Source organism: Apiospora phragmitis (genome assembly GCF_038363925.1).
Source record: "Apiospora phragmitis strain CBS 135458 chromosome Unknown utg000010l:1.0-9815664.0:1.0-9183399.0, whole genome shotgun sequence".
Classification (NCBI taxonomy): domain Eukaryota; kingdom Fungi; phylum Ascomycota; class Sordariomycetes; order Amphisphaeriales; family Apiosporaceae; genus Apiospora; species Apiospora phragmitis.
This window is the reverse complement of record NW_027117409.1, coordinates 8,956,398-8,978,073: the sequence shown is the minus strand read 5'-3', so window position 1 is coordinate 8,978,073 and position 21,676 is coordinate 8,956,398. Positions and strand designations below refer to the sequence as shown.

The 21,676-nt window shown below is 54.5% G+C and overlaps 9 protein-coding genes across 9 annotated transcripts; 4 read left to right on the top strand and 5 right to left on the bottom strand.

Moving 5' to 3' along the window:
* Nucleotides 1–227: 227 nt before the first annotated feature.
* On the bottom strand, nt 228–1,707 carry PG994_012512 (uncharacterized protein; the record flags this gene model as incomplete). Its single annotated transcript, XM_066863921.1, has 3 exons — nt 228–470; nt 598–1,410; nt 1,489–1,707. The coding sequence occupies 3 exons, from the start codon at nt 1,705–1,707 to the stop codon at nt 228–230; spliced, it is 1,275 nt and encodes a 424-aa protein (XP_066713031.1).
* A 786-nt stretch (nt 1,708–2,493) lies between these two features.
* On the bottom strand, nt 2,494–3,475 carry PG994_012511 (uncharacterized protein; the record flags this gene model as incomplete). The annotated part of the gene is made up of 2 exons (XM_066863920.1): nt 2,494–3,053; nt 3,157–3,475. Coding segments are annotated over 2 exons (879 nt in total), but the record flags the coding sequence as incomplete, so codon positions are not given.
* Nucleotides 3,476–3,999: 524 nt separating this feature from the next.
* On the top strand, nt 4,000–5,423 carry PG994_012510 (hexaprenyl pyrophosphate synthase; the record flags this gene model as incomplete). Its single annotated transcript, XM_066863919.1, has 2 exons — nt 4,000–5,190; nt 5,262–5,423. 2 exons carry the CDS (start codon nt 4,000–4,002, stop codon nt 5,421–5,423), a joined length of 1,353 nt encoding a protein of 450 aa, XP_066713029.1.
* Nucleotides 5,424–6,234: 811 nt separating this feature from the next.
* On the bottom strand, nt 6,235–6,595 carry PG994_012509 (uncharacterized protein; the record flags this gene model as incomplete). Its single annotated transcript, XM_066863918.1, has 2 exons — nt 6,235–6,474; nt 6,566–6,595. 2 exons carry the CDS (start codon nt 6,593–6,595, stop codon nt 6,235–6,237), a joined length of 270 nt encoding a protein of 89 aa, XP_066713028.1.
* A 3,109-nt stretch (nt 6,596–9,704) lies between these two features.
* PG994_012508 (cytochrome P450) lies at nt 9,705–11,644 on the top strand (the record flags this gene model as incomplete). The annotated part of the gene is made up of 5 exons (XM_066863917.1): nt 9,705–9,944; nt 10,020–10,501; nt 10,579–10,717; nt 10,788–11,395; nt 11,479–11,644. 5 exons carry the CDS (start codon nt 9,705–9,707, stop codon nt 11,642–11,644), a joined length of 1,635 nt encoding a protein of 544 aa, XP_066713027.1.
* A 549-nt stretch (nt 11,645–12,193) lies between these two features.
* Nucleotides 12,194–13,081, top strand: PG994_012507 (uncharacterized protein; the record flags this gene model as incomplete). The annotated part of the gene is made up of 1 exon (XM_066863916.1): nt 12,194–13,081. The coding sequence occupies one exon, from the start codon at nt 12,194–12,196 to the stop codon at nt 13,079–13,081; it is 888 nt and encodes a 295-aa protein (XP_066713026.1).
* A 438-nt stretch (nt 13,082–13,519) lies between these two features.
* On the top strand, nt 13,520–14,698 carry PG994_012506 (uncharacterized protein; the record flags this gene model as incomplete). The annotated part of the gene is made up of 1 exon (XM_066863915.1): nt 13,520–14,698. The coding sequence occupies one exon, from the start codon at nt 13,520–13,522 to the stop codon at nt 14,696–14,698; it is 1,179 nt and encodes a 392-aa protein (XP_066713025.1).
* A 202-nt stretch (nt 14,699–14,900) lies between these two features.
* PG994_012505 (uncharacterized protein) lies at nt 14,901–15,848 on the bottom strand (the record flags this gene model as incomplete). The annotated part of the gene is made up of 1 exon (XM_066863914.1): nt 14,901–15,848. The coding sequence occupies one exon, from the start codon at nt 15,846–15,848 to the stop codon at nt 14,901–14,903; it is 948 nt and encodes a 315-aa protein (XP_066713024.1).
* Nucleotides 15,849–19,569: 3,721 nt separating this feature from the next.
* PG994_012504 (uncharacterized protein) lies at nt 19,570–21,676 on the bottom strand (the record flags this gene model as incomplete). Its single annotated transcript, XM_066863913.1, is given in 5 exon segments — nt 19,570–19,974; nt 20,015–20,446; nt 20,476–21,165; nt 21,177–21,558; nt 21,630–21,676. The coding sequence occupies 5 exon segments, from the start codon at nt 21,674–21,676 to the stop codon at nt 19,570–19,572; spliced, it is 1,956 nt and encodes a 651-aa protein (XP_066713023.1).

The window sequence follows — 21,676 nt, the reverse complement described above, 5'->3', positions numbered from 1 at the left end:
TGGTGTTGCACAGCGTCTCTTCATCATCCTCTTCTTCACCCCCTTCCACTGGCTGCGACGACGACGATGCCAACTTCCGCTTGTTCCACTCCTTTACCAGATACTCCCGAGCCGATTTACCTGTATGAACACCCAGACCAAGACATTGCATAAACTTGGCGCAACAAGCTTCGTCAGATAGAACAAGCTCGACGAGGTCGCACAGCTCAGCTACCGTCGCTTCATCATCACCGTCTTCTTCTTCTTCTTCTCTCCCCTTCCACTGGCGACGAAGACGGGTTCCGTTTTCTCCACTCCGCTGCCAGGTACTCCAGCTCATGCTCGTCGCAGAACCACCAGTTCTGGCACGCGGCGACCGCGAAGTACCGGCGCGCGAACACAACGTCCGGGTTGTACGCGGCGGCCCGGAAGGCCGGGCCGGCCGCCTCGTCTAAGGCGCGCTTGACCTCGGCTCCGGCTGGGTCGACGGGCTATATTGTGTCGAGCGGTTCCCGCCCTGACATGTAGACACCATCGTCGTCGTATGAAGACTCGGTCCCGTCGGCGCTGTCGTCGTAGTCGTCGCCAAAGGTCCAGAGCCAGTGGGGGGGGGGGCACGCAGCCCAGGGGGTGGGGCACCAGCTCCGTGGCGTTCCACTCCAGGAATCCCGTGATCATGGGCTTGCCCGCGTCGTCGAAGTCGACCATGGTGTACTCGGGCACGTTCATTTCCGGGTTGCTCAGGCTTGTACTGCAGCCCGACGCGGCGAAGACGCCCGCGTTGGTCTCCTTGTTCACAATCTCCCGCACGATTTTCAGTGCTGGCTCCAGGGCGTCGTTCTCAAACTCCCGGCTCTCCCAATGCCGATCACGCTGGATACGGCGCTCGAACGTCAAGAGCAGGATGTCGCGGGCGGTCATGTTCGGCTCGTCCTCCAGCAGGTTGGTACTGGTCAGGATATGGTCACTCTCCCCGAAATCATCGTTGATGGACTCACGGACCTCTTCCCAATTCAAGCCTGCTTCGTACTCCTTCTCTATCAAGCCGAACGGCTCGATTGTTATCACCTTGGATGGCAGGGTCCCGTCGTCGTTGGAGTCGTCGGAGTCCCCGTCATCGAGCGCGAGTTCGAGAAATCCGCTGTATTCAAAGCGCATGCCCAGGATCTTCCGGTACGTCTCGCCCAGCTCTGCGCCGACATGGACCCTCTGCTCTTGAGACATCTCGCCGTAGATGTCCTTCCGGGGTTTCCTGGGAATGTGGCTCCGTACCATGTAGGGAATGCCGAGAGGGTGGTCCCGCGTGGCGTCGACCTGGAAGACCGATGGGACGAGATGCTTGATCTCGGGAAACTTGCTGCTGACGAAACGCAGGCGCTCTACATATTCCTCGACCACCTCCGGGCGGTTCGGTATCTGGGCTACAAAACGCTCAAAGGACTCTTCATCGTTGTGCGTGATTCCAACGGGGAAGTAAAGATTCCAAACATGATCCGGGGCGGGCTAGACTCGAGTCAGCTCGTGGCGCGCATCAGGCCAGAGAGTACGGCAGATCTCGAGGATCTTGGGTCGCGCCTCCTCGAAGCTTATCTCGTAGTCTTCTTGATTCTCATACATGTCTTCATCATGACTGCTGGTACTGCTCTGACTGCTGGTACTGCTCCAACTGCTGGCGCTGCTCCGACTGCTGACATTGCTCTGCGCTGAGGAGGGTCTTTGGACAGACATTTTGTGTTCGTGTTTTTGTTTGGTGACTAGAACTGTGTGGGTGTGTATATGTGTGTGATTGTGAATGTAGTATTGGATGGAGCATAATAGCATGGTCTGGTTCCCCCTTATATACCAATCGATACGAGAGAGATGACTGTCATTGGCATATCTTCTTTCGGAGTTGACAATGGGTTTGTTGGTGTTGAACAATTGCGATGGAGAACAATGGTCAATATAGCAAGGGGGCATTCGGGATACATTCTCTTTTATCCACAGCGATCAATGAACACAAAACGCATTGTCCCACATGTTGTAATAAATACTTTGTGGATGAAAGACATGCTAATGCCAACTCACTACTGTCATAACCCATTTCGCGTTAGCAAGGATGCGTCAGACACCTATGTTCACCAGACCGTAGTGAAGACATTCGCAACCTGGCTCGCTGAAATATAATCCCAGGTTGTCGCACAAAGAACCAGTCTTAGCCTTAATCTTGAGCTCCTGGGGTTGAATATCTATCTATTTCCGAAGAATGCTAATAATAGTAAGATATATACAAGGCCGTATGAGACCATGGCTCTCGGCTACCCCAGTAAGATGTAAGGCACCAAAAACGGGCGCCAACATGAAGGACGATACATTAGTCTTCTTGGCATCAGCGTCACATGCCTCTGCATGCTTGCAACACGCGGATAGCCTGCAGATCTTTTGCATGTACTGATGTATGTGTAGCTCAAATAGGGTATCCGATGCAGTTCATAACACATTGCAATTGCTTCCTAACCGGAGCTGTACATTCGATTATGTCGTCGGCACAGTGCGCTTCCGCAGCTCCTGGTTCTGATCGGTAGTTTGAATCTCGTCGTCCTCGGTGGGTGGTATCAAGACCGGCTCGTACCCCTCCTTGGACTCCTCTTCGCCCACGACCCAGGTCTTGACGATTGACCTAACCTCCTTCTTCATCTGCTGCTTCCGGTCGCCCTGCGCCATGCGCCACTGGTAGGCGTTGTAGACCGCGACCTCGGCGACGGCGACGACGACGCTGCCGCCCAGCGCGAGGAACAGCCGCGCGGGCGTGCTCCACCACCGGGCGGCGATCCAGAGCGCCGCGGCGCACCCGGCGATGCTGATGAGGAAGTTGATGATGAGCGTGACCTGCTGCTGGATCTCTTCCTGCGAGATGGTCTCCTCGCCGAGGTCCGACTTTCGGTGCGGCCGGTTCGCCGCGGCGAAGGATTCTGCCAGACTCAGCGGAGGCGCGTTCGGGAAGCGCTGCGCGAACGTCTCGCGGGTCGGGCCGGTTTTCAGCATGCGTTCGTAGGACCGTTCTTCTTCGTCGCGTTGTAGTTGTTTCATGAGGGCTTTGTATTGGGGCGTCTAGAGAAGGAGAAGGAGGGTGTTTGCATTAGTAACTCATTGTCAAAATTCGAAGGGGGTTGGGCAGGGTGATGGGGGGATACGCACTGGTTCTGGCTTCGGGAGGGGGTGGTGGGATGTAGACGGATGCGCCCCGAAGGAGTTCTTCGAGGCTGTATTTTGAATGACCCAGGCTTTTCAGCTGTTTCCATAAATCAATGATCTGGCCATGGGAAATCGGCTTGCCCACGGCAGCATCAGCGAGTGAGGGCTCGCTAGAGACATCTGCAGCGGTTGCCTTGTCAGATGCTTCTTCCGACTTGATGTCGTGGGTCGCCTGGGCGCCTTCGGACTCCTGGACGGTTTGTAGTGCCTCCACAATGGAGGATGTCATTGTGAGGAGCACCATTTCATGTGTACGGCGTCGACTGTAGCGAAAGGGCGCAAGCACCGCATATGGAAACCGTGGACTGTCAAAAACAAACTGAAGATATCTCACATCGATCGGTACCTTGCAGCTCCAGCCACCAACACGATCAACCGTTGATTGATGTCCATGTAGCAGAGCTAATCGATGACAGCACCGCAGCACCCAGCACCTGCAGGGTAAGCTTTAGCCACAAGTCGGGGCAATTGGCCCCGCTGCCGAGGTCCCACAGCAGCCGAGTGGGCGAATTGAGGGCCTTTCCGACGGAGCCAGGCGAATCATTCAGTGGCCAGGGCCTAGAGTGACTGGGACCCATGAATTTTTTCGAGATCAGATGCGGCCACCCGTTGCGACACACGATAATTCGAGGCAGCGATTCTGTCCAATTCGCCCGACAACCTTCCCGCCGGAGTAATTGCTCGACCTTATAACGTCCCTTCCCATGCCATCGAAAGCGCCCGAACTTTTTTTTCTATAACCCAGGACCGCAACATCCCCTCCGCTGGCAAGCTCAGTCACCCGCCATGCAGCTTCGTCATGGAGCTTCGCTGCTCCTCAAAAGACGGGCCGCCAGCCGGCCCTCCGTCTTCTCGCCGTGTTCCGACTGCTTCAGAGCCGCCTCGTTAGACCTGAGGTTACGGAGGCAACGGGCAGCCTATCACAACACCCCGAGACGAGACTCAGCATGGGCCGCTGCGATGCAGGTAGCCGGGAACATGGTGACCAACGCCGTGACGAGGGCCACCAAGGGCGAGATGGCCATTGACCCCCTCCGGATCGTGGCCAAGGAGATGAAGTTCCTGACGGGCAATATTCGGCAACTGTTGGGGTCGGGGCATCCCTCGCTCGACCGGGCCGCCAAATACTATACCCAAGCCGAGGGCAAACACATGCGCCCCATGATCGTCCTCCTCATGTCGAGAGCAACGGCGCTATGTCCCAAGACGCCCGAGATACATTCCGCAACCCAGCACCAAATCGACACCTCCATATCACCGCTCAGCGTTCTGAACGACACCAACCCTTCGAACCCCCTGACAACCGGCTTTTCCTCGCAGCCAGAGTCCACCGAGAGCGACATCCTGCCCTCCCAACGACGGCTTGCGGAGATCACCGAGCTGATCCACACGGCCTCGCTCCTCCACGACGACGTCATCGACCACTCGGTCGCCCGCCGCGGGTCTCCCTCCGCTAACCTCGAGTTCGGCAACAAGATGGCGGTGCTGGCCGGCGACTTCCTGCTGGGGCGGGCGTCCGTCGCCCTGGCGCGGCTGCGCCACGCCGAGGTCGTGGAGCTGCTCGCCACGGTCATCGCGAACCTGGTCGAGGGCGAGTTCATGCAGCTGAAGAACACGAAGCGCGACGAGCGCAACCCCAAGTGGTCTGAGGACGCCCTGGCCTACTACCTGGAGAAGACCTACCTAAAGACGGCCAGCTTAATATCCAAGTCTTGTCGCGCGGCGGCGCTGCTCGGCCGTGGCGATGCGACCACGGTGGAGGCGGCGTACCTGTACGGTAAGAACTTGGGCCTGGCGTTCCAGCTGGTCGACGATCTGCTGGATTATACTCGGAGCGAGAAGGAGCTGGGTAAGCCGGCCGGGGCGGATCTGGAGCTGGGGCTGGCGACGGCGCCGCTGCTGTTCGCGTGGAAAACCAACCCGGAGCTCGGTTCTCTTGTAGGAAGGAAATTCGAGCAGGAGGGCGATGTGACACGGGTAAGCTAACTCTAGAAGACAATATTTTATCTCTGGCGCACATTGAGGCTTACTCTGATCTTCTATTCTAGGCACGAGACATTGTCCAGAAGTCCGACGGCCTTGAGCAGACTCGCGCCCTCGCCGAAGACTACTGCACACAGGCCATCGCGGCGTTGGACACATTCCCCGAAAGCGACGCCAAGGATGGATTGATAGAGATGGCCATGAAGACTTTACAACGAAAGAAATGATCTATGTACTACTACCACTACCACCGTAAACTGTACTACCACCTAAGACATCAGCATCTAGACATATTCCTCCCCCTGACAAGGAGGGGCAGATTCTTTTAGTGTAAATCGTTGGGGGAGAAGTCGTCTCTCTGTATATGTGGGATGATTTGGGTACGACTTCTCACTAACTGGTGCACGAGGAATTGTGGCGCATAAAAGGCAGACAGGCAGGCAGGCAGGCATTGTCTGATACCACTCCATTGTGCATGACGAACAAATGGCTTATGAGAGCGAGAAGCGGAAGGCAAAAAGATATAGACTGTTCTAATAGGACAACGCCAGACCATCAATCTCAATTCACGACATACAAGATGAAGATGAGAGAGAGCATTACTTAAATGGAATTATCGAATGTGAATATCCCCTATAGAAAGTCGAGTCCTTCCCCCAAATTAAGTATGAGTGGTTTCTGGGGAGGAAGACGAGAAGTAGTAAGCCCGCAAAGCAATGCGCATTGAAAGCTTTCTGATCAATAATCCTGGCAGTACAGCGACAATAAGGGGCTCTATTATAGTAACGGTCAGTTGGGATGTTTAGTTTGCCAATTTCTGTGTGACTCCTTCGCCATTCTCGTCAGGGGTAGGGGAAGAGATGGACTCACCAGCGCAGTAACTTGACAGCACATCTTCATGCCAGGGCATTTATCTAATTGATCATCGCCTGGTTTTGTTGATTTTCATGTTAGCATTCTCATTCCATTCTCTTCCACGCAAATTCCTCTTATTCATCCTCACTTCAACTTCACACCCTAGCCTCTCTCTTGGCTTTCCTACAACGAAAGGAGAATGGCAATGGTATTGAAAAACTCACAAACGAGCCCGTTCACATCGTTCGGGTTCAGCTTGTACCCGTACACCCCGGCCAGGAACACGACGAGCGGCTGGTCCCCCGCCAGCGCCCCGTGGCAGCACTGCAGCTCGCCCCCGTTGACGGCGGCGCACTGGGGCGAGGGCCGCGGCGTCCAGAGCAGCTTCGGCGGGGGCGCGTTGCCGAGGTTGCCCAGCAGGGTCTTAGTCGCGTCCGTGAGGCCGGAGAGTAGGCCGGCGTCGGGGTCCGGGTAAGGGGTGACTTGGGCCGTGGAGGGAAGGGGGGAGGGTCACCAAGCCGGTGAGAAGAGCGAGATGCTTCATTTTGGCTCTTCTTCAAGGGAATATGTGCGATGTGTAGATATTATAGGAGAGAGTTTGGTGGTGCGCTTCGAAGGGATGCGGTATACTAAGAGGGTTTTGTATATGACAAGAGGCACTTATGGTCAAGACTGAGAGGAGTCGGTCGCAAAGTATTATAGATCAGGGGGACGTATTATATGCGCGGGTATATTGCGATATATCGTGGAGTGTCATCCACCCCTGTACGCAAGAGGCAGACGAGCTGAAAACCAACAAATTCGCTGACGACAAACCAGACGTTGATAACTGTCTATCTTAATATACCTGCTATCCCATACGTGCGTGCCTGCTAAGCTACGGCCGTGTTAGCCGGGCTGTCCGTCAGGTTTCGGCCGGCGCTAGACCTGCGTATGTCGCTGGCGCCTCATCTAGCCTGCGAGGTAAGTGGAAATACGAGGCCGCCCGTTGGTTGTCGGTGGTTGATGCAGAAGCAAGCGAGACAGGAAAGAAGAAAATACAATAAATATACTTGTGTTCAATCCAATAGACCTCCATACGCCCAATGTACCTGTCATAGATCTTCCGGCCCAGTCTAGAAGCTGTCTCAAGTCGTTGCTGGTCCTAGTTAGAAAGTCGAAGCGAACTCTTGACTTTGGAGATGTTATTTCTACACTCGCTTGCATATTTATCTCTTGCTTCTTTTCTACTCGCCATCTTGTGTCGTTATCATTTGCGGCGGTACCAAAGCCATCAACACCTGCTTGTTTGGTCATCGTGTGAAATATTAGAGCGAAATTTTCGTCTAGTGTTCATATGTTCAATTATTCCATGCCAATATTCTATCCATCAATATCAGATATATGTTTATTAACCAGGGGCGGACAGAATTCCAGCGGGCCAATTGGGAGAGATGGAAGCTTTACGAATCCTGCAACAAGCGTGACCCAGATATTGCGTTGATGATACGAACGGGTACCCATGGTTGCTTTTGTCTCCCCATTAAAGAAAGCCAGCCAATTGCCAGCCTCAAGCTTTACTTCCAGTGCGCCCATAAGTTAATCGAGTCGCTATTGTTTAATAGAGAATAGCGACCCAATCTTTATACGCGCGTGAGAAAAAGCAAGGGGTGTAGGACCGTCGGATCCGTTGTGATTTCGTCCTCGTCCGTAAGCCCATAAGATGGGCATCTCACGAGACGTAAGCGACGACTAACCCCGAGAGCATCGGGATGCGACGAGTCACATACCAGATCCTTCACGATTCTCTGCTGCGTGAGGTCATGCCCATGTTCATGATATCGATGATCATATCATGCAGGGCACGGAAGCTCTGCAAGTTATTGCGTATCGGTGGTATTGTGGCTCAGCCGTTTTCGTGTTCGGCATTAGCAATTCTCCGCTGCACGATAGCACACATGCACGCATGTCTCACGTCAGGTCAGTAGATATGCCGGTATGATTTGCCTACTACTTTATTTCCAGGCCGTTGCGGCTGGAGAAGCAATCTCGCGCTGCTGAGACTGGACCGTTGGTGCTGTTGTTACCGCGAGAGCGCTATACCTGGTTCAGAATACGTCGCAGCGAGACATGTTACCGGTCCCACTGAAGCAGCACCTGGAGGGACCTTGCATTTATCGCGATGGGATGAACTTGGCATCAGCCAGCCTTCGTCCGAACTTAACCTTCCCGTCCCTTTCCATCAACGGCTGACCGACCCTAACCTAGTCAGTAATGCTCAACGTCGGTTCGGAGTCAAGGTATTGAAGAACCAGGCGCGTGGTTGCACACCAAGTAGCTCAATGTTTTTCTTCTTCTTCTTCTTCTTCTTCTTCTAGCTCCGTAGCCAGTCCAAGATCATTGCGCCCTCGACTCGCACGTGTGAAAATATGAGAATACTTTCTTGACAGGGGGGTTTCCATGAAGAGAGCAGATACCCGCTGTCAGCATAGATCCCTGCAGTAGATCGGTTCGCCAATCATTCCTCAGCAGGGATCTGTACTGATGATAGACCCTTACAGAAGGAGATGGGTCTGGGCCGACTCTTGCCTTCGAGTCACGAACGACAAGAGTCAAAAGCAAGGGATTAGGAGACGAGTCCGTCAATGATAACCCCTGCATCTGTATTTTCAATAAACAGCCACCGGGGGGCTGTTTGCTTCTGTCATGGCTTGATGCTAGGGTTGGGACGAGCAACTCCGTCATTGCTTGGTTACTTAGCCAGGAACACGGCTCGCATTAGTCAGTACCGGCCCTTGGCTTGACGCTAACCTTGGGATACCGGCCGAATATTTCGTCAAGCAAGCCACCGCAACGTCGGTGCAACCACACAAGACCGAATGTTCATCCAATACTCTTGTTCATCTGATATGTGATCTGAACTCGATATGTTCGGCATGGCGGAAGATGATGCATAGAGTTCAGTAGATCTCTGCATGTACATACTAGCTGGAAGCCTCCACCCGTTCGCAGCTGAAGTCGGACGACGATGATTTTCCTTCAGACTAGCGGGTCGCTCGGGAGCCCACATCGCCAACGATCTAAGGAAAGGTACTTACTCGGATGCTGATCTTCGATGCTGCTGCTAGATCTGATCGTACCTGCTTTATTCTGTGGAGTCTTCGAACATTTCACAGGCCTCTCAGTCAGGATTTGGAGCCACGGTTAGAATAACGAAAAAGGCATACTTCTCTGTTGCCCGGCAGGCGCATCGTGCTTTCCGTCAGGAGATGATTTGGGCGCATGAACACTTTACTACGTGTATATACGTCTGAAATGCTCTATTCAATATTGGAATCACAGCATCTTCATCCGCAACCTGTCCTGACACACTCGTTCACACCTATCATTCCTCAGAACCTTTATGAGCCTATCTTCCTTAGAATATGACCTGTCAGACCTCTTCTTCCACACTCGGCCGTTCCTAGAGATATCGCCCTCGGTGTTGGGCCACTCGTACGTAGCACAGCATTCATACCTGAGCCATGACAACTGACTACTTCGTATAACGATGACCAACGTCCTTACTGGACACCAGATACCTTGTTTCATTCGCATTGGCTCTTCCTTCCCGACCTTTTCAACAAAACCTAAGAAATAACTGCCTGCCTCCTGCTTCGAACCGATCTTTCAGAATGTTGGGACACATCGAGGACTTGCCACAGGTAGCCATTCCTTCTCTAGTGATTCTAGCCGTGGGTGTACCTTTCATAGTCTTGATCAACCTTGTGCGGCGTCTCTTCTCAAGAGCTTCGCTGCCGCCGAGCCTCCCCTGGGTCGGGACAGGCCCCCACAACGGCCCGCTTAGTCGTGCCCAGGCGAACCTAAAGAGCTTCTTTGGCCTCAAGATTCTACTTGATGAGGGCTACTACAAGGTATGTATCGACTACTACATCTGAACCCTCCTTCTTTACCAACCCATTCTCTGACGCTTTTCCTTTTTGGTACAGTACTCGAGGAACAACAAGGCCTATGTGTTGCCTTACTTTCTCAACGGATACCAGGTGGTGCTTCCTCTCTCTCAGATTGACTGGCTGCTCGCACAGCCGGACTCGGCCCTCAGCCAAGAAGACGTCAATCGCCAGTTCCTGGAGTCGGACTACACGTTTCCTCACCCCAACTTCGTCAAGGACCCCGTCCATCCCGAGATCATCCGCCATGAGCTCACCAAGAAGCTCAACAACTTCGCCGACGACGTCGTCGACGAGATGGAGCAGGCCTTGACGGACAGTTGGGGCACCAACACCGACGACTGGGTCGAGGTGAACGTGTACCAAACCCTACTACACATCGTCGCGCGGCTCTCCACTCGTGTTTTTGTCGGGCTGCCCTTGTGCCGCGACGCCGAGTTCTTGGAGGCTTGTCAGTCGTTCAACCGGAACGTCGCACTTTCGGCTGCCTTCTTGAACCTCCTCCCAAGCTTCTTGAAACCGTAAGTTGCGCTTTTTTGTCTTACACGACTGGAGGAGTCCATTTTACCCAACGCTGACATACTTTACTGTCGTATAGGTTCCTGGCGCCTTTAGTATCCGGCTTGAACTACCTTCGCTATAAGAAATGCTCTAAGTACATCCTACCGACTATAAGGGAGCGGTTGGAGACTCTGAAGAACAGGGAGAAGCTGCCGGTGTTCGATCCAAGCCCCCCTGTGAGTTTCTGCCCCCTCCACTTTGATCAAAAAGCCCGTCGCCAGATTCTAATACGGAGATTGGTACCAGAGTGACTATATCCAATGGGCCATCGACCACGCCGTACAGAAGGGAGGCATCGAGTCTGGAGAGCTCGAGTCACACGTGATCGCCACCCGTTTCGCGATCCTTTGCTTCGCGGCCATCCAGTCCTCTGTCATCACGCTGACCAACGCCGTGTTCGACATCGCCTCGTCGCCCGACTGCGCCAGTTTTCTCGACACGATGCGGCGCGAGGTCCTGAGCGAGACTGCTACGCCTAACACTACGGGCCCGTTATGGTCAAGAGCAATGATGGCTCGCCTGGCCCATGTGGACTCGGCGCTGCGCGAGAGCCTCCGGCTGAACGGCTTCATCGAGAGGGGCATTATGAAGATGGTCGTCGCGCCTGGGGGTGTCACTTTGCCTGACGGCTCGCACGTTCCCCGTGGGACCAAGGTCGGCATCTCGGGCTGGAGCGTGCATCACGACAACGACATCTACGCCAATGCGACGACGTATGACGCATTTCGGTTCGCGAAAGGATCCTTCAACTCCTCCGCCCCCAGAAATGGCGATGGCAATGGCAACAATAAGCCGAAGGCCCTAGTCAACACGAGCGAGCACTTCATGGGGTTCAGCCATGGATCGCATGCTTGGTAAGTTGCTCTTGCAGCCGCCCAACCCAGTAGCAAGATGGAATGTGCTTATGCTAATATTCGATCTGTTACCCCATAATCAGCCCTGGCAGATTCTTCGCAGCGAACCAGATGAAGATTGCGTTGGGGCATATCGCATTGCTTTACGAGATCGAGCCGGTCGCTGAACGGCCCAAGAACCAATGGTTCTTTGGGCATATTGCACCTCCGCTTGGAGAGACTCTGAGAGTAAGGCGGAGGAAGGCATAGGCTTGGGGCGACAGTTGTAGGCAGGCCACTAGGATGTTTTAGTCTAGATTGTCAATAGCATTGATTTCATTTCTTTTTACCACTTGTGCTTGATGCCGCGCGTGTGTGGTACTCTGCATTAGTAATGCCTGTGTAAGTAATTAGCTCTGCTGTGCTGAAAGTCGGGTAGAGCATTAGTACTCAACTCCGGTCTCAACTCCGGGTGGCGCCTCTTAGTTCCAGCGGAGCCTGTCCATGCCTGACATCACTTACACGGACTGGCAGTCATTTCACACATACATAAACAGCACGCATACTCCCTACCTCATTTATGAGTCTTGCTCATACTCTTTCCTCACTTGGGTTTTAATCTGTATAGGCAACTATTTGCTCTGAAGTAGATACTACTCCAAAGAAACACACAGACACAGACTGGCCAGCTACCCCGTCCCTCATCATCCCGCCTCAAACTCATGGAATAAGACCACCGCGCGAACGAACAATCCTCGGACTTTCTTCAACTAGTACTTACATACGCAAACATCCATTCATCGTTTTCATTGTTCAATGATGCCCGAGGATCAAGAAACGAACTACACCCAAGGCTACTCCAAGTCCACCGTAGCGAGCCACGCCTCGCGAACCGTGGACTCGGACGCCGCCTTCTTAAAGCCCTACATCAAGCCCTCGGACATCATCCTCGACATCGGCTGCGGCCCGGGCACCATTACCGTCGGCTTCGCGGCGCTAGTCGACGCCGCCCAGGGGGGTAGTGTGACGGGGGTCGACATCTCGGACGAGATTCTGGCCCAAGCCCGAGAAACTGCCGCCGACGCCGCCGCGAGTAGTAGTAGCAATACTACTACGACGACGACGATCCAGTTCCAGAAAGCCGACGTCTTGGTTGGTTTGCCCTTTGCCGACGAGTCCTTCTCCGTCCTCTACGCCAGCCAGCTGTTCCCGCACCTCGCGACCCCCGAGCAGCGAGCCAAGGCCCTGGCCGAGATGCGCCGCGTGCTGAAGCCGGGTGGTGTTCTGGCCACGCGCGACGCGGCGGAGCTGCACTTCTACCCGCGCCGATACGGGCTGGACCGGCTGTGGGCGGGGAACATGGTGCGCGCGCTGCGGCCGAGGGAACAGAAGGTCGATGCGTGCTTCCCGGGCGGCGACATGCCGGCGTTGTTCCGGTCGGCAGGATTTGGCAGCGTAGGACCTGATTCCGCCGGCAAGCTTATTGTGGGTGCTGGGACGACGGTATACTCAGACCGCGAGACGCGCAAGTGGTTCGCCGAGGCCCTCCTGGGCCGGCTGCAGGCGGGGGACGCGTTTCGGGAGAGCTGGCGGAGGGTCGGGATCACGGACGAGGTGGGGGAGACGTGCAGGGCACTGGAGCAGTGGGCGATGGACGAGGATGCTTGGTATGTTGCTGTGCAGGCTGAGATACTTGGGTGGAAGTGAGATGGTTTCGTCAGTACCTCGGCTCCTTATACGTACTCGAGTATAGGTTGACATATCCCTTTCTACAATGAGCTTGTTGGGTTTCTCCCCCTTTTTGAGAACAACGAAGATTCACTACAGAAATTGCTTTGGCAGGAGTCACCATTTGAAGTTACCAGTGATTTCCCCCAAAGTCAGTACGTTTATTATGTCTTTCAATATTAAGTACAAATTTGAGTTCTTCAACGGTAAAGCCCCCTTCTTTGCAGCTACTCACTAATCGCGGGGTTGAGGGTGTCTCTTGCCAATTTACTTAACCCATGTCCCTGAGAGCCGTAGCACCGGGCGCTTCCCGCGGGGACAAACATAATTTAGAGCGTCACCACCAACCAACTTTTCGATTCTCATGGGAACGATCACTCATAAGTCTTCTGTTAATCATGTGATGACTTCGACGACATGAGATATTCCAGTTCTAGGCAAAAGGCTTGCTACCAATGTTCAAGCGCCAAAGCCAAGTGCGACACTATTGCAGGGGGCTGCTCCAGGTGTACAATTCGCAGTCTCGTTTGCACCTACCCCGCCAATGTCTCAACCCCGGCTTCCAGGTCGTCGCGCCACCGTGCGCACCCAACGCATTATGGTCCGATTGCGCACACAGTTGCCACCTCTGGCTTTGGAGGAAGTAATGGTCAAGAGGCACAGGACAGTTTGGACAGTCTGGACTTCAACCGCCTGGACCTCATCTGCCCTATCAATGTGGACGACATCGCCACAAGATGGCTTCATCCCTACGTGCCTGTCCCTGGGCAGATCACCAAAGACTACCACCCACGCATTTCCGATTTGATCTACCGGGTGCTCAAATCATATGCAAACGGTACCGTCACTGGAGTTAAATATCTCCCGTTCGTTCATGCAATGCAAATGCAGGCGCCAGTGCCGAGTCAGCAGCCACTTATCAATTGTTTCAGTATTGCCCGTATCTGTGATAACTTGCGCCCTGGTGGCCAACAGATTGCTGCCGAGATATTGCAGAAGGAGATGTCCAAGATCAACGAGCAAACAGCGTCAGTCGTTCCCGACATCGATCTTCTGGCTACTTTCCAAGCATACCTCATCTACACCATGATTCTGTTCTTCCACCTTAACCAAGGCGAGGATCTGTCCTCCCTACGCCAAGCCATGATGAGTCTCCAAGATCTAGCCTGCACAGCTTCACGTCAAGGTCTCGTCTGTTCGGCAGACCAGCAACACACCCGCCCACCATGGGAGGCCTGGCTAGTCACCGAGGCAAAGCGGCGGACTCTGTACGTCCTCTATCTCTTCGACAACGTCCTCTCCAGACAGGAAGGCCTACCGACCTTTCTGGGAACCGAGTTACGTGGACTGCCGGCGCCCTCGAGCAAATCGTTGTGGGAGGCCAAGACTCGACGCGACTGGGAGCTCAAGTACAACGACCACCTGGCGAGATGGCCCGAGGGCGGCCTGTATATTGACGAGCTTTGGTCGATGCCTCCCGACTTTGACGAATCGAGCATTGCGCGGAGGCGCGCTCGGGTGGACCAATGGCTCATTGATGTGGACAAGTTCGGCATGATGGTATATACTGTTACGAGCTGTACACACGGGGGGTAGGCACGAGCACCTTGGCGTATCTTTGACGATCAGATCGATTGGAACGGCCGTTGGAGAACTATACTACAGCTACCAGTCATATCACACGATGCGGTGCTACTCAGTTTTAGCGGTACGGTGTACGCGTTCATTCTGAGCACTTCCCAGTTCTGGGTATCATCCAGGCAAATTGCAGTTATCCCCGTTTTGCAATTCCAGCCGGTTATGCATCATCACTATGAGCCTTTCTCCAGGTCTTCGCTATGCTCTCCCAGTATTTTTGCGGATGATGCCTCATATGATCGACATGGCCCGACCCCTCGAAAACCTCCGTGTCGGCGTGGTAGCCCAGCTTACTGGCGTACTCGGCATGCTCCTCGACGTCTTCCCAGCCGATAATATCGTCCTCCTTGGAGTACAGGTACAGGCGCCTTGACCTGTGGTATTCATCGGCAATTTTATTGTCTTTGACTGCCAGCGCCGGCACAGGGACCATCTCGTGGCGGTTGACGGCCTCGCGACTCCAGGCACCAGCGTGATGCCGCCGCAGTATGAATTCCCAAAGCCGATTCACCCACAGGAACACGTAGAATACAGCCTGCAACATGGCGTGCGGCACCCAACGAGGTAGCGACCGACGCATGCCGATGGCCATGGCCCGCGACCAACGCCCTACCTGCTGGTGGAACACGACGCCCCCCGGCGATGAGTCCATCACCATAACACGATGGGGCAATGGTGTCCCATGCCGCGCCAGATGTGCGTTGAGCGTCGATGCCATATTGATGCCGCCCGCATTCGACATGGCATGGAGCAACACACGTGGTGGCTGCTTTTGCTTCTCGGAGAAAGCGGCGTCGATGACGGGCATCATGCCCTCAGTCCGCTCGTGCAGCGGCTGGTAGGCCGCTTTGAAGGTTGTTGCCAGAACCGCGATTATGATGGCTCGCGGGAACAGCGCCCGGTACCCTTCGATGTACTTGGATACATTTCGAGGATGGCCGTCGCCCCAGCCGTAGATGATGACCTTGTCGGGGTGGGGTTCAACATGATCGACATTGGTAGCGGCGTTGTCGTCGTCACGATCGGGGTGATGGATGTAAATCTGGTCAGAGATCTTTGTGAAGCCTGGGAAGGGGCTGTTATTGGTGGGGGTGGTTGCGTGACCCATTTTGTGCGACGGGTAGCGGGTGAGAGTGGGCTGGCTGTACGACCCGGTGAGTTAGTATCACAGAACCTTACAAATGGACCATGCGGGGTGGGTTATGCAAACGTGAGAGCAGGTGTCTGGGGTATGGACTTGACTTCACATGTGTGCAACCATGGCAAATTAATACGATAAACGGGACACAGAGCAGCATTCATCACATGCATCCCGACAGCGACAGTCCCACTCTGTCCCTCGGGACGAATCCTTCGCTCACCAACATATTTCTTGTTGAGGTTTTACTTACAATGCTTATAGCGGGACACATCGGCCGTGATTGGCAGCGCTGCTCGCTAAGGGATGGAGCCCATGACGGACACCAAGTTCGAAATCTACTAGCCGGACCGACCCCTGGTAAAGCCACCATCCTTCTGCAGGCCAAATCGGATAGCTAGTGACGAAATTACCGTATGTGGAAAATGAAACTCCTCAAAGTCAATCGCTGACGGCATCCTACTCGCATCAGACGCTGGCATCAAAACCGTCCACAGAGTACGAGCTGCCGGCAACCAACTTTTGCTGGCCAAATGGCATCAGCTGTCCATTCCAAGGGTGACAAGGAAGCTTGCCTCAACAACTGACACACCGGTGACAAGTAAGAAAAGGGGTCAAGTGCGACAACTATTGCCAAAGCTGGCACTCGCGAGTCACAGCCCAGCTGCAAATCATCTGCGAGGGCTGAAACAACATGCTCCGATCGAATAACCTTCAAGATCTTATGATATATGCTCGAGGCAGGATATTTGTGAGACACACAGGGTAGAGTTAAGCTTAAGTTTGGGTACCGTCCCGTTTCAAAGCACCAGATTTGCTGTCAACTCAAAAATAAAGCTCGTCATTGACAGCTGTCTCCGAAGTCACGATGCATGCTTATGTGTGCTTTAAATTTCAGCCATCGAGAGAACACATTCAAAGATACAAAACCTGTCATTTTTCCGAATAGTGACATTGCTCAATCAATTCACAATGAACATGTAAACAAATCCCAGAGGTCTGCGACCCGGTTCGTGTTCATCGACTGCTACCGCACCTGAAACTCTCGTACATCGCCAAATCAACAACTCCTGTCTACATATCCTTCTTGTTCTCGACTCTAAGAAGTAAAAGATGGCACGAACTTGCGAAAATGGGTGCCGGACCGACCGTTACGTCTCCGTTTCCGATCTGCCCAAACTTCAGAGAGCCGGCCACTTCGAGATCGAGCTTCACTACCTCAAGCTGCACGTGAAATGCTACTGCAAGAAAGCCGCCAGACTGATAATTAAGCCTCGTCGCTGAAGAAGCCAAGGCCATCTATTGGAGATATTCCTCTGCACTGGATCCCCACAATCAGCAACTACTACACCTCGCTCATCTCATGACAGAGACCCTTGTCGACTTCGACTTCGAGATTGAGTATCCCGAAAACTTGTGACAAATGACGGCAAATGACTACCACATTCATCGACCTCCAGCTCGTCTACGAATACCCGTACAACAAGGCAAGCAGCTATCGATGCTATTTCTACTGAGAGTCTGGCCTTACAGGGATACCTCGAACCTCCATGGCTGGACTGAACCACTTCTCCCTCTACTTACCCACATCGGCACCACTGAATTCCTTGCGCATTCTGGCAGGCTACCTATCCGCCCTCGATTGATTGGGAAACACGGGAATGTGGAGGAGCCTCGCTACGTAAGGCAGGCCTATTGTTTTGGGGGGCGAGGGGAGCCTACCAGCAGCAGTAACTGCGATGGCACTGGGTTACCCCAACCATTTGGACTACGATTTAAATGACATGTACCACTAAATGAATAATGAAGCAATGGTGCTTTCTGCAACATATCAAGTTTGTGAGATCGTATCCGCTCGTATGTACGGACTTGTCTCGACGCAATGCCTCTAGGCAGCCAGCGAATGGACCGGACCATTGCCCTGCCTTACTGTTTTGTAACTATGGCTGAGTCCACCAATTCGTCTGGGCATAGCTGTTAGCGAGCAGTGACAGCCTCGGAGATGGTATATTACAAGCCATGTTGGTCCGTCGTCGCCACTTTGTAATCAACAAATGCAGTGTTGAGGGTTGAAGTCGCACCTCCGTAGAGATGTATCTGAGTGTCATTGGGTGGGCCGTGGAAGAGAGCCCCTGATCCGACTGTTGAGACGTAGTTCGATCCCTTCAGCGACCGTATATCGATGGCAGCTTCACTAATGTTCTTATTCCACTCTTATGATTTAGTCATATCAATTACAATGGAATGGTTGTCTTCAAATCCCATCAGTAGAAGTCATACCCAACGGCGACACAAGAGTCTTGGGAACTTACTTTGACCCAGGGTGGTGGAGCCTGTGTAGTTCAGCCGGTCATGATGAGCGGCAGATTTCGATATCATCAATCACAGGGCTGTTATGATGTCTACACGTGAGGGGAATAGGCCAAGGCATCTCATCTTGTCGAACTGTGAGCGATCTGAGAAGGACGCCTGACCAACGTCTATGTATAGTACACCATTCTTCACTTGACTCTGGTGACACCAAAGACAGATTCGCAAGACACAGTCGGCTTTGAACAGGCAATGCGAACCGCAGGAGAGGGAACCGAGTGAAGGCCTTTGGGTCGAATTCCATGTCGTCAAGAAGATCAAAAGTGTATGGAATATGTGAAAAGAAGTAGGTAAGCATACAGAGTCTCATCGAACTCAGGGCGGCATTGGTGAGACCCTTATACAATGAACCCGCGCTTCCTTGCATATGCTGTGTAGGTGCAGCCCGGTGGAGAGGGCGACCGGACTTTCAGATCCTTCTACGTGCCACATATTACTGCGAGGTGCTGCGTTTGTGACGTACTCGAATGCTGACCTACTGTTCCTCCTTGCGCCAAGCTTCACCTCCGCGGGAGAGGGGTGTCAAGAGGAGACAGGAGAGATAGGGAAAGTTCGGACTCTGACAACGCTATTTGGGCGGCGCAGCGGTGGGTTTGACTGCTTCTTGGTATTGCGAGTGCATTGGGGCATCTTCCTACCCGTCGACTGGCTGGTTCACGAGGGTGAAAGGCTCTCAGTGACTGAAGAGATCTGCGTCTAACGTTGAACTTTGCAGGTGGCACTGAGTCGGCCACCATGCTGACCGGTCGTGATTGGTGACGAGGGGAAGTGGTTTCTGTTTCTTCTCTCTCTTTTATTCTCAAGCGAGCTTGTTTCACTGAAATCATAATATGCTGAGGATAAATACATTACCATTGTGGTCCATGTCGGATAGCATGGTGATCGGATGAGTTGAGTGAAGGTGTGAGTTACGTGATGCGAGAAATCCACTGTGGAGATAAGAGTCCAGTGGTCTAGCGCTTACTTACAGAAGGAACCGCCCGGGAGTAACCAGCCTAAGGAGGGACACAGGCGGGAAAGCAGCTAAAACCTAGAGGGCCGTGCATTTGTTTGTAAACACAACATGAAGCCAAATTCAAGAACATGGATTTCAGGTGCAATTCAATATTCTAAGCACACAAGACCCTGCATTCAATATATATGTACATTTACATGTAAGTAGCTGCACACCTTTGGGATGCGCTGTTGTCCTTGAACGGGCTGGCTAGATAAAAACTACTACTGGTCCAGTTTATTAAGGCTGGGGGGGGGGGGGCTATCTTTAGGTACTATTACTTGCCGGTCCCCCCAAGTCTGAGCCTCTGCCGCATTGTGTTTGCATTTATGAGGACTTGGCAGCCTCGATGATGACATCGGCAGCCTTCTCACTGGCCATGTAGATGGCCGCGACGATGTACATGCCGGGGATCTTGGGGAAGATGGACGCATCGACGACGCGCAGGCCCTCGACGCCGCGGACGCGCAGCTGGCCGTCGAGCACGGCGAGCGGGTCGTCGTCGGCGCCGATGGGCGCGGTGCAGGAGGCGTGGTGGCCCCAGTGCTCGTCGCGGGCGAACTGCTTGAGCTCCTCGTCGGACTTGACCTCGGGCGGCGGCCAGACGCGGTCGAAGGCGCCGTCGAGCGGGACCAGGCCCTCGAACGCGTCGATGCCGTACTTCATGCCCTCGAGCACGGCCTGCAGGTCCTGCTCGCCGCCGACGCCCTCGGCCAGGCTGTGGAACGTGATCTGGGGGGGTGTCGCGCGGGTTCGCCGACGTCAGGTTGACCGTGCCCGCGTTGTTGCGCGAGTGCGCCTTCAGCGTGAGCCAAGTCCAGATGCTCAGGTCCTGCGTCGCGTGCACCGAGTAGCCCGGGAAGTAGCCGTTGAAGAAGGCCGGGACGCCGCCGAGGAAGAGGTCTTGGTCGTCGTCTGGGGCGGCTTGGGAGGAGTGGTGCAGGAAGCCGAAGGCGATGCCGTTGGTCGTGTAGCCGCCCTTGAGGGTGCCGCCGACGCCGTGGGTCCACTGGTCGTAGCAGGGGTCGGTGCCGTTCAGGAACTTGCACTTCTCGAGCAGGCTGAAGGGGGTGGGGGCCTTGCCGACGACGCCGACTTCGTAGCGGTCCTGCATGTTGCCGCCGACACCTGGGAGATTCTTGACGACGGGGATGCCGTGCGTCTCGAGCTCCTCCTTGGGGCCGACACCGCTCAGCTTCAGGAGCTGGGGGTGTTGAAGGCACCAGCAGACACGATGACCTCGCGGCTGGCGTAGACAGTGCCTGGCACACCGCCATCAGTGGCGCTGGCGCGGGGATCGGCGCGGTACAAGCTCTTTCCGACGAGGTAGTCAACGCCCGTAGCCTTGGGCGTGGTGGCCGTGGTGTCGAAGTTGACCTTGGTGACCAGGGTGTTGAGAGCGATGTCCAGCTTGTACTGCTTGGAGCCATCGTCGTTCTTGGCGCGGGCGACCTCGAGTAGGAGCGTCCGGGGCGAGCTGCGGGAGTAGTTCTCGTCCATGGCCAGCGGGATCTGGTAGATCTCTTCGAGCGTGTCTCGGTTCTTGCCCGGGTTGTTGATGTCCAAGGTCAAGATCTCGAGGAGACCGGTGACGGTGTGGAGAAGCTTGCCCAGGAGGCCCTTGCCCATGGCGGTAGCGGCCGCGACGACCAGGGATGCCACCTTCAGATCTTCGGCGATCAGGCCGACGGGCGTCAGTCTGGTCTGCAGCCATCCGCCGAAACCGTGGCCAGCAATGCTGTTGGGAAGGTAGTTGCAAGACTCCATCTTCTCAAAGTAGGCTTGCATCTTATCGGCCTCCCAGGAGTCATCGCCAGTGATGGCGGCAATGTTGTTCCAATCCTTGATGGTCGGCTTGACGGTGACAAGGGCGTTGTGCTGAGAGCAGCCGCCGAGGGCACCCGTTCTCGGGTACAGAACACCCTTCCTCACACTGCCTCGGGCGGGTTGGTGCCGACGTAGTAGTCGCCCTGGGGCGTGACGTAGGTCATCTTGGTGTCCCGGATGGCTTGGGTCTCATTGGCGTAGTGGTTCACGAAGTAGTCCCAGCGACTGGGGTTGTACTCGCTGGCGTACGGGTGCAGGGCCGGCACTTCGAGCTGCCTATCAGTTCCGTGGTCCTCACCGGCATCGATCAACAGGACCGAGTGGCCAGCCAGGGCCAGGCGGGCGGCCAGAGGAGCACCGCCAGGGCCCGAGCCGACGACGACGTACTCGTACGTCGAGTTGGCCTGGGGGCCGGCAGTCGGGTAGTTCTCGCCATTGGGAGGGTAGATGTTCTGCTCCGGGTGTATTGGGAACGTCCAATCATTAAAGCTGCCCGGTAGCGAGCGAGTCAGTAACGCGATCTCTGGCAGGGCTGGTGGATGGGCTATCCGGGGACTTACGCAGAGGCATACCCCGCCAGGAGGGCAGCGGACACGACGGGCTTCAT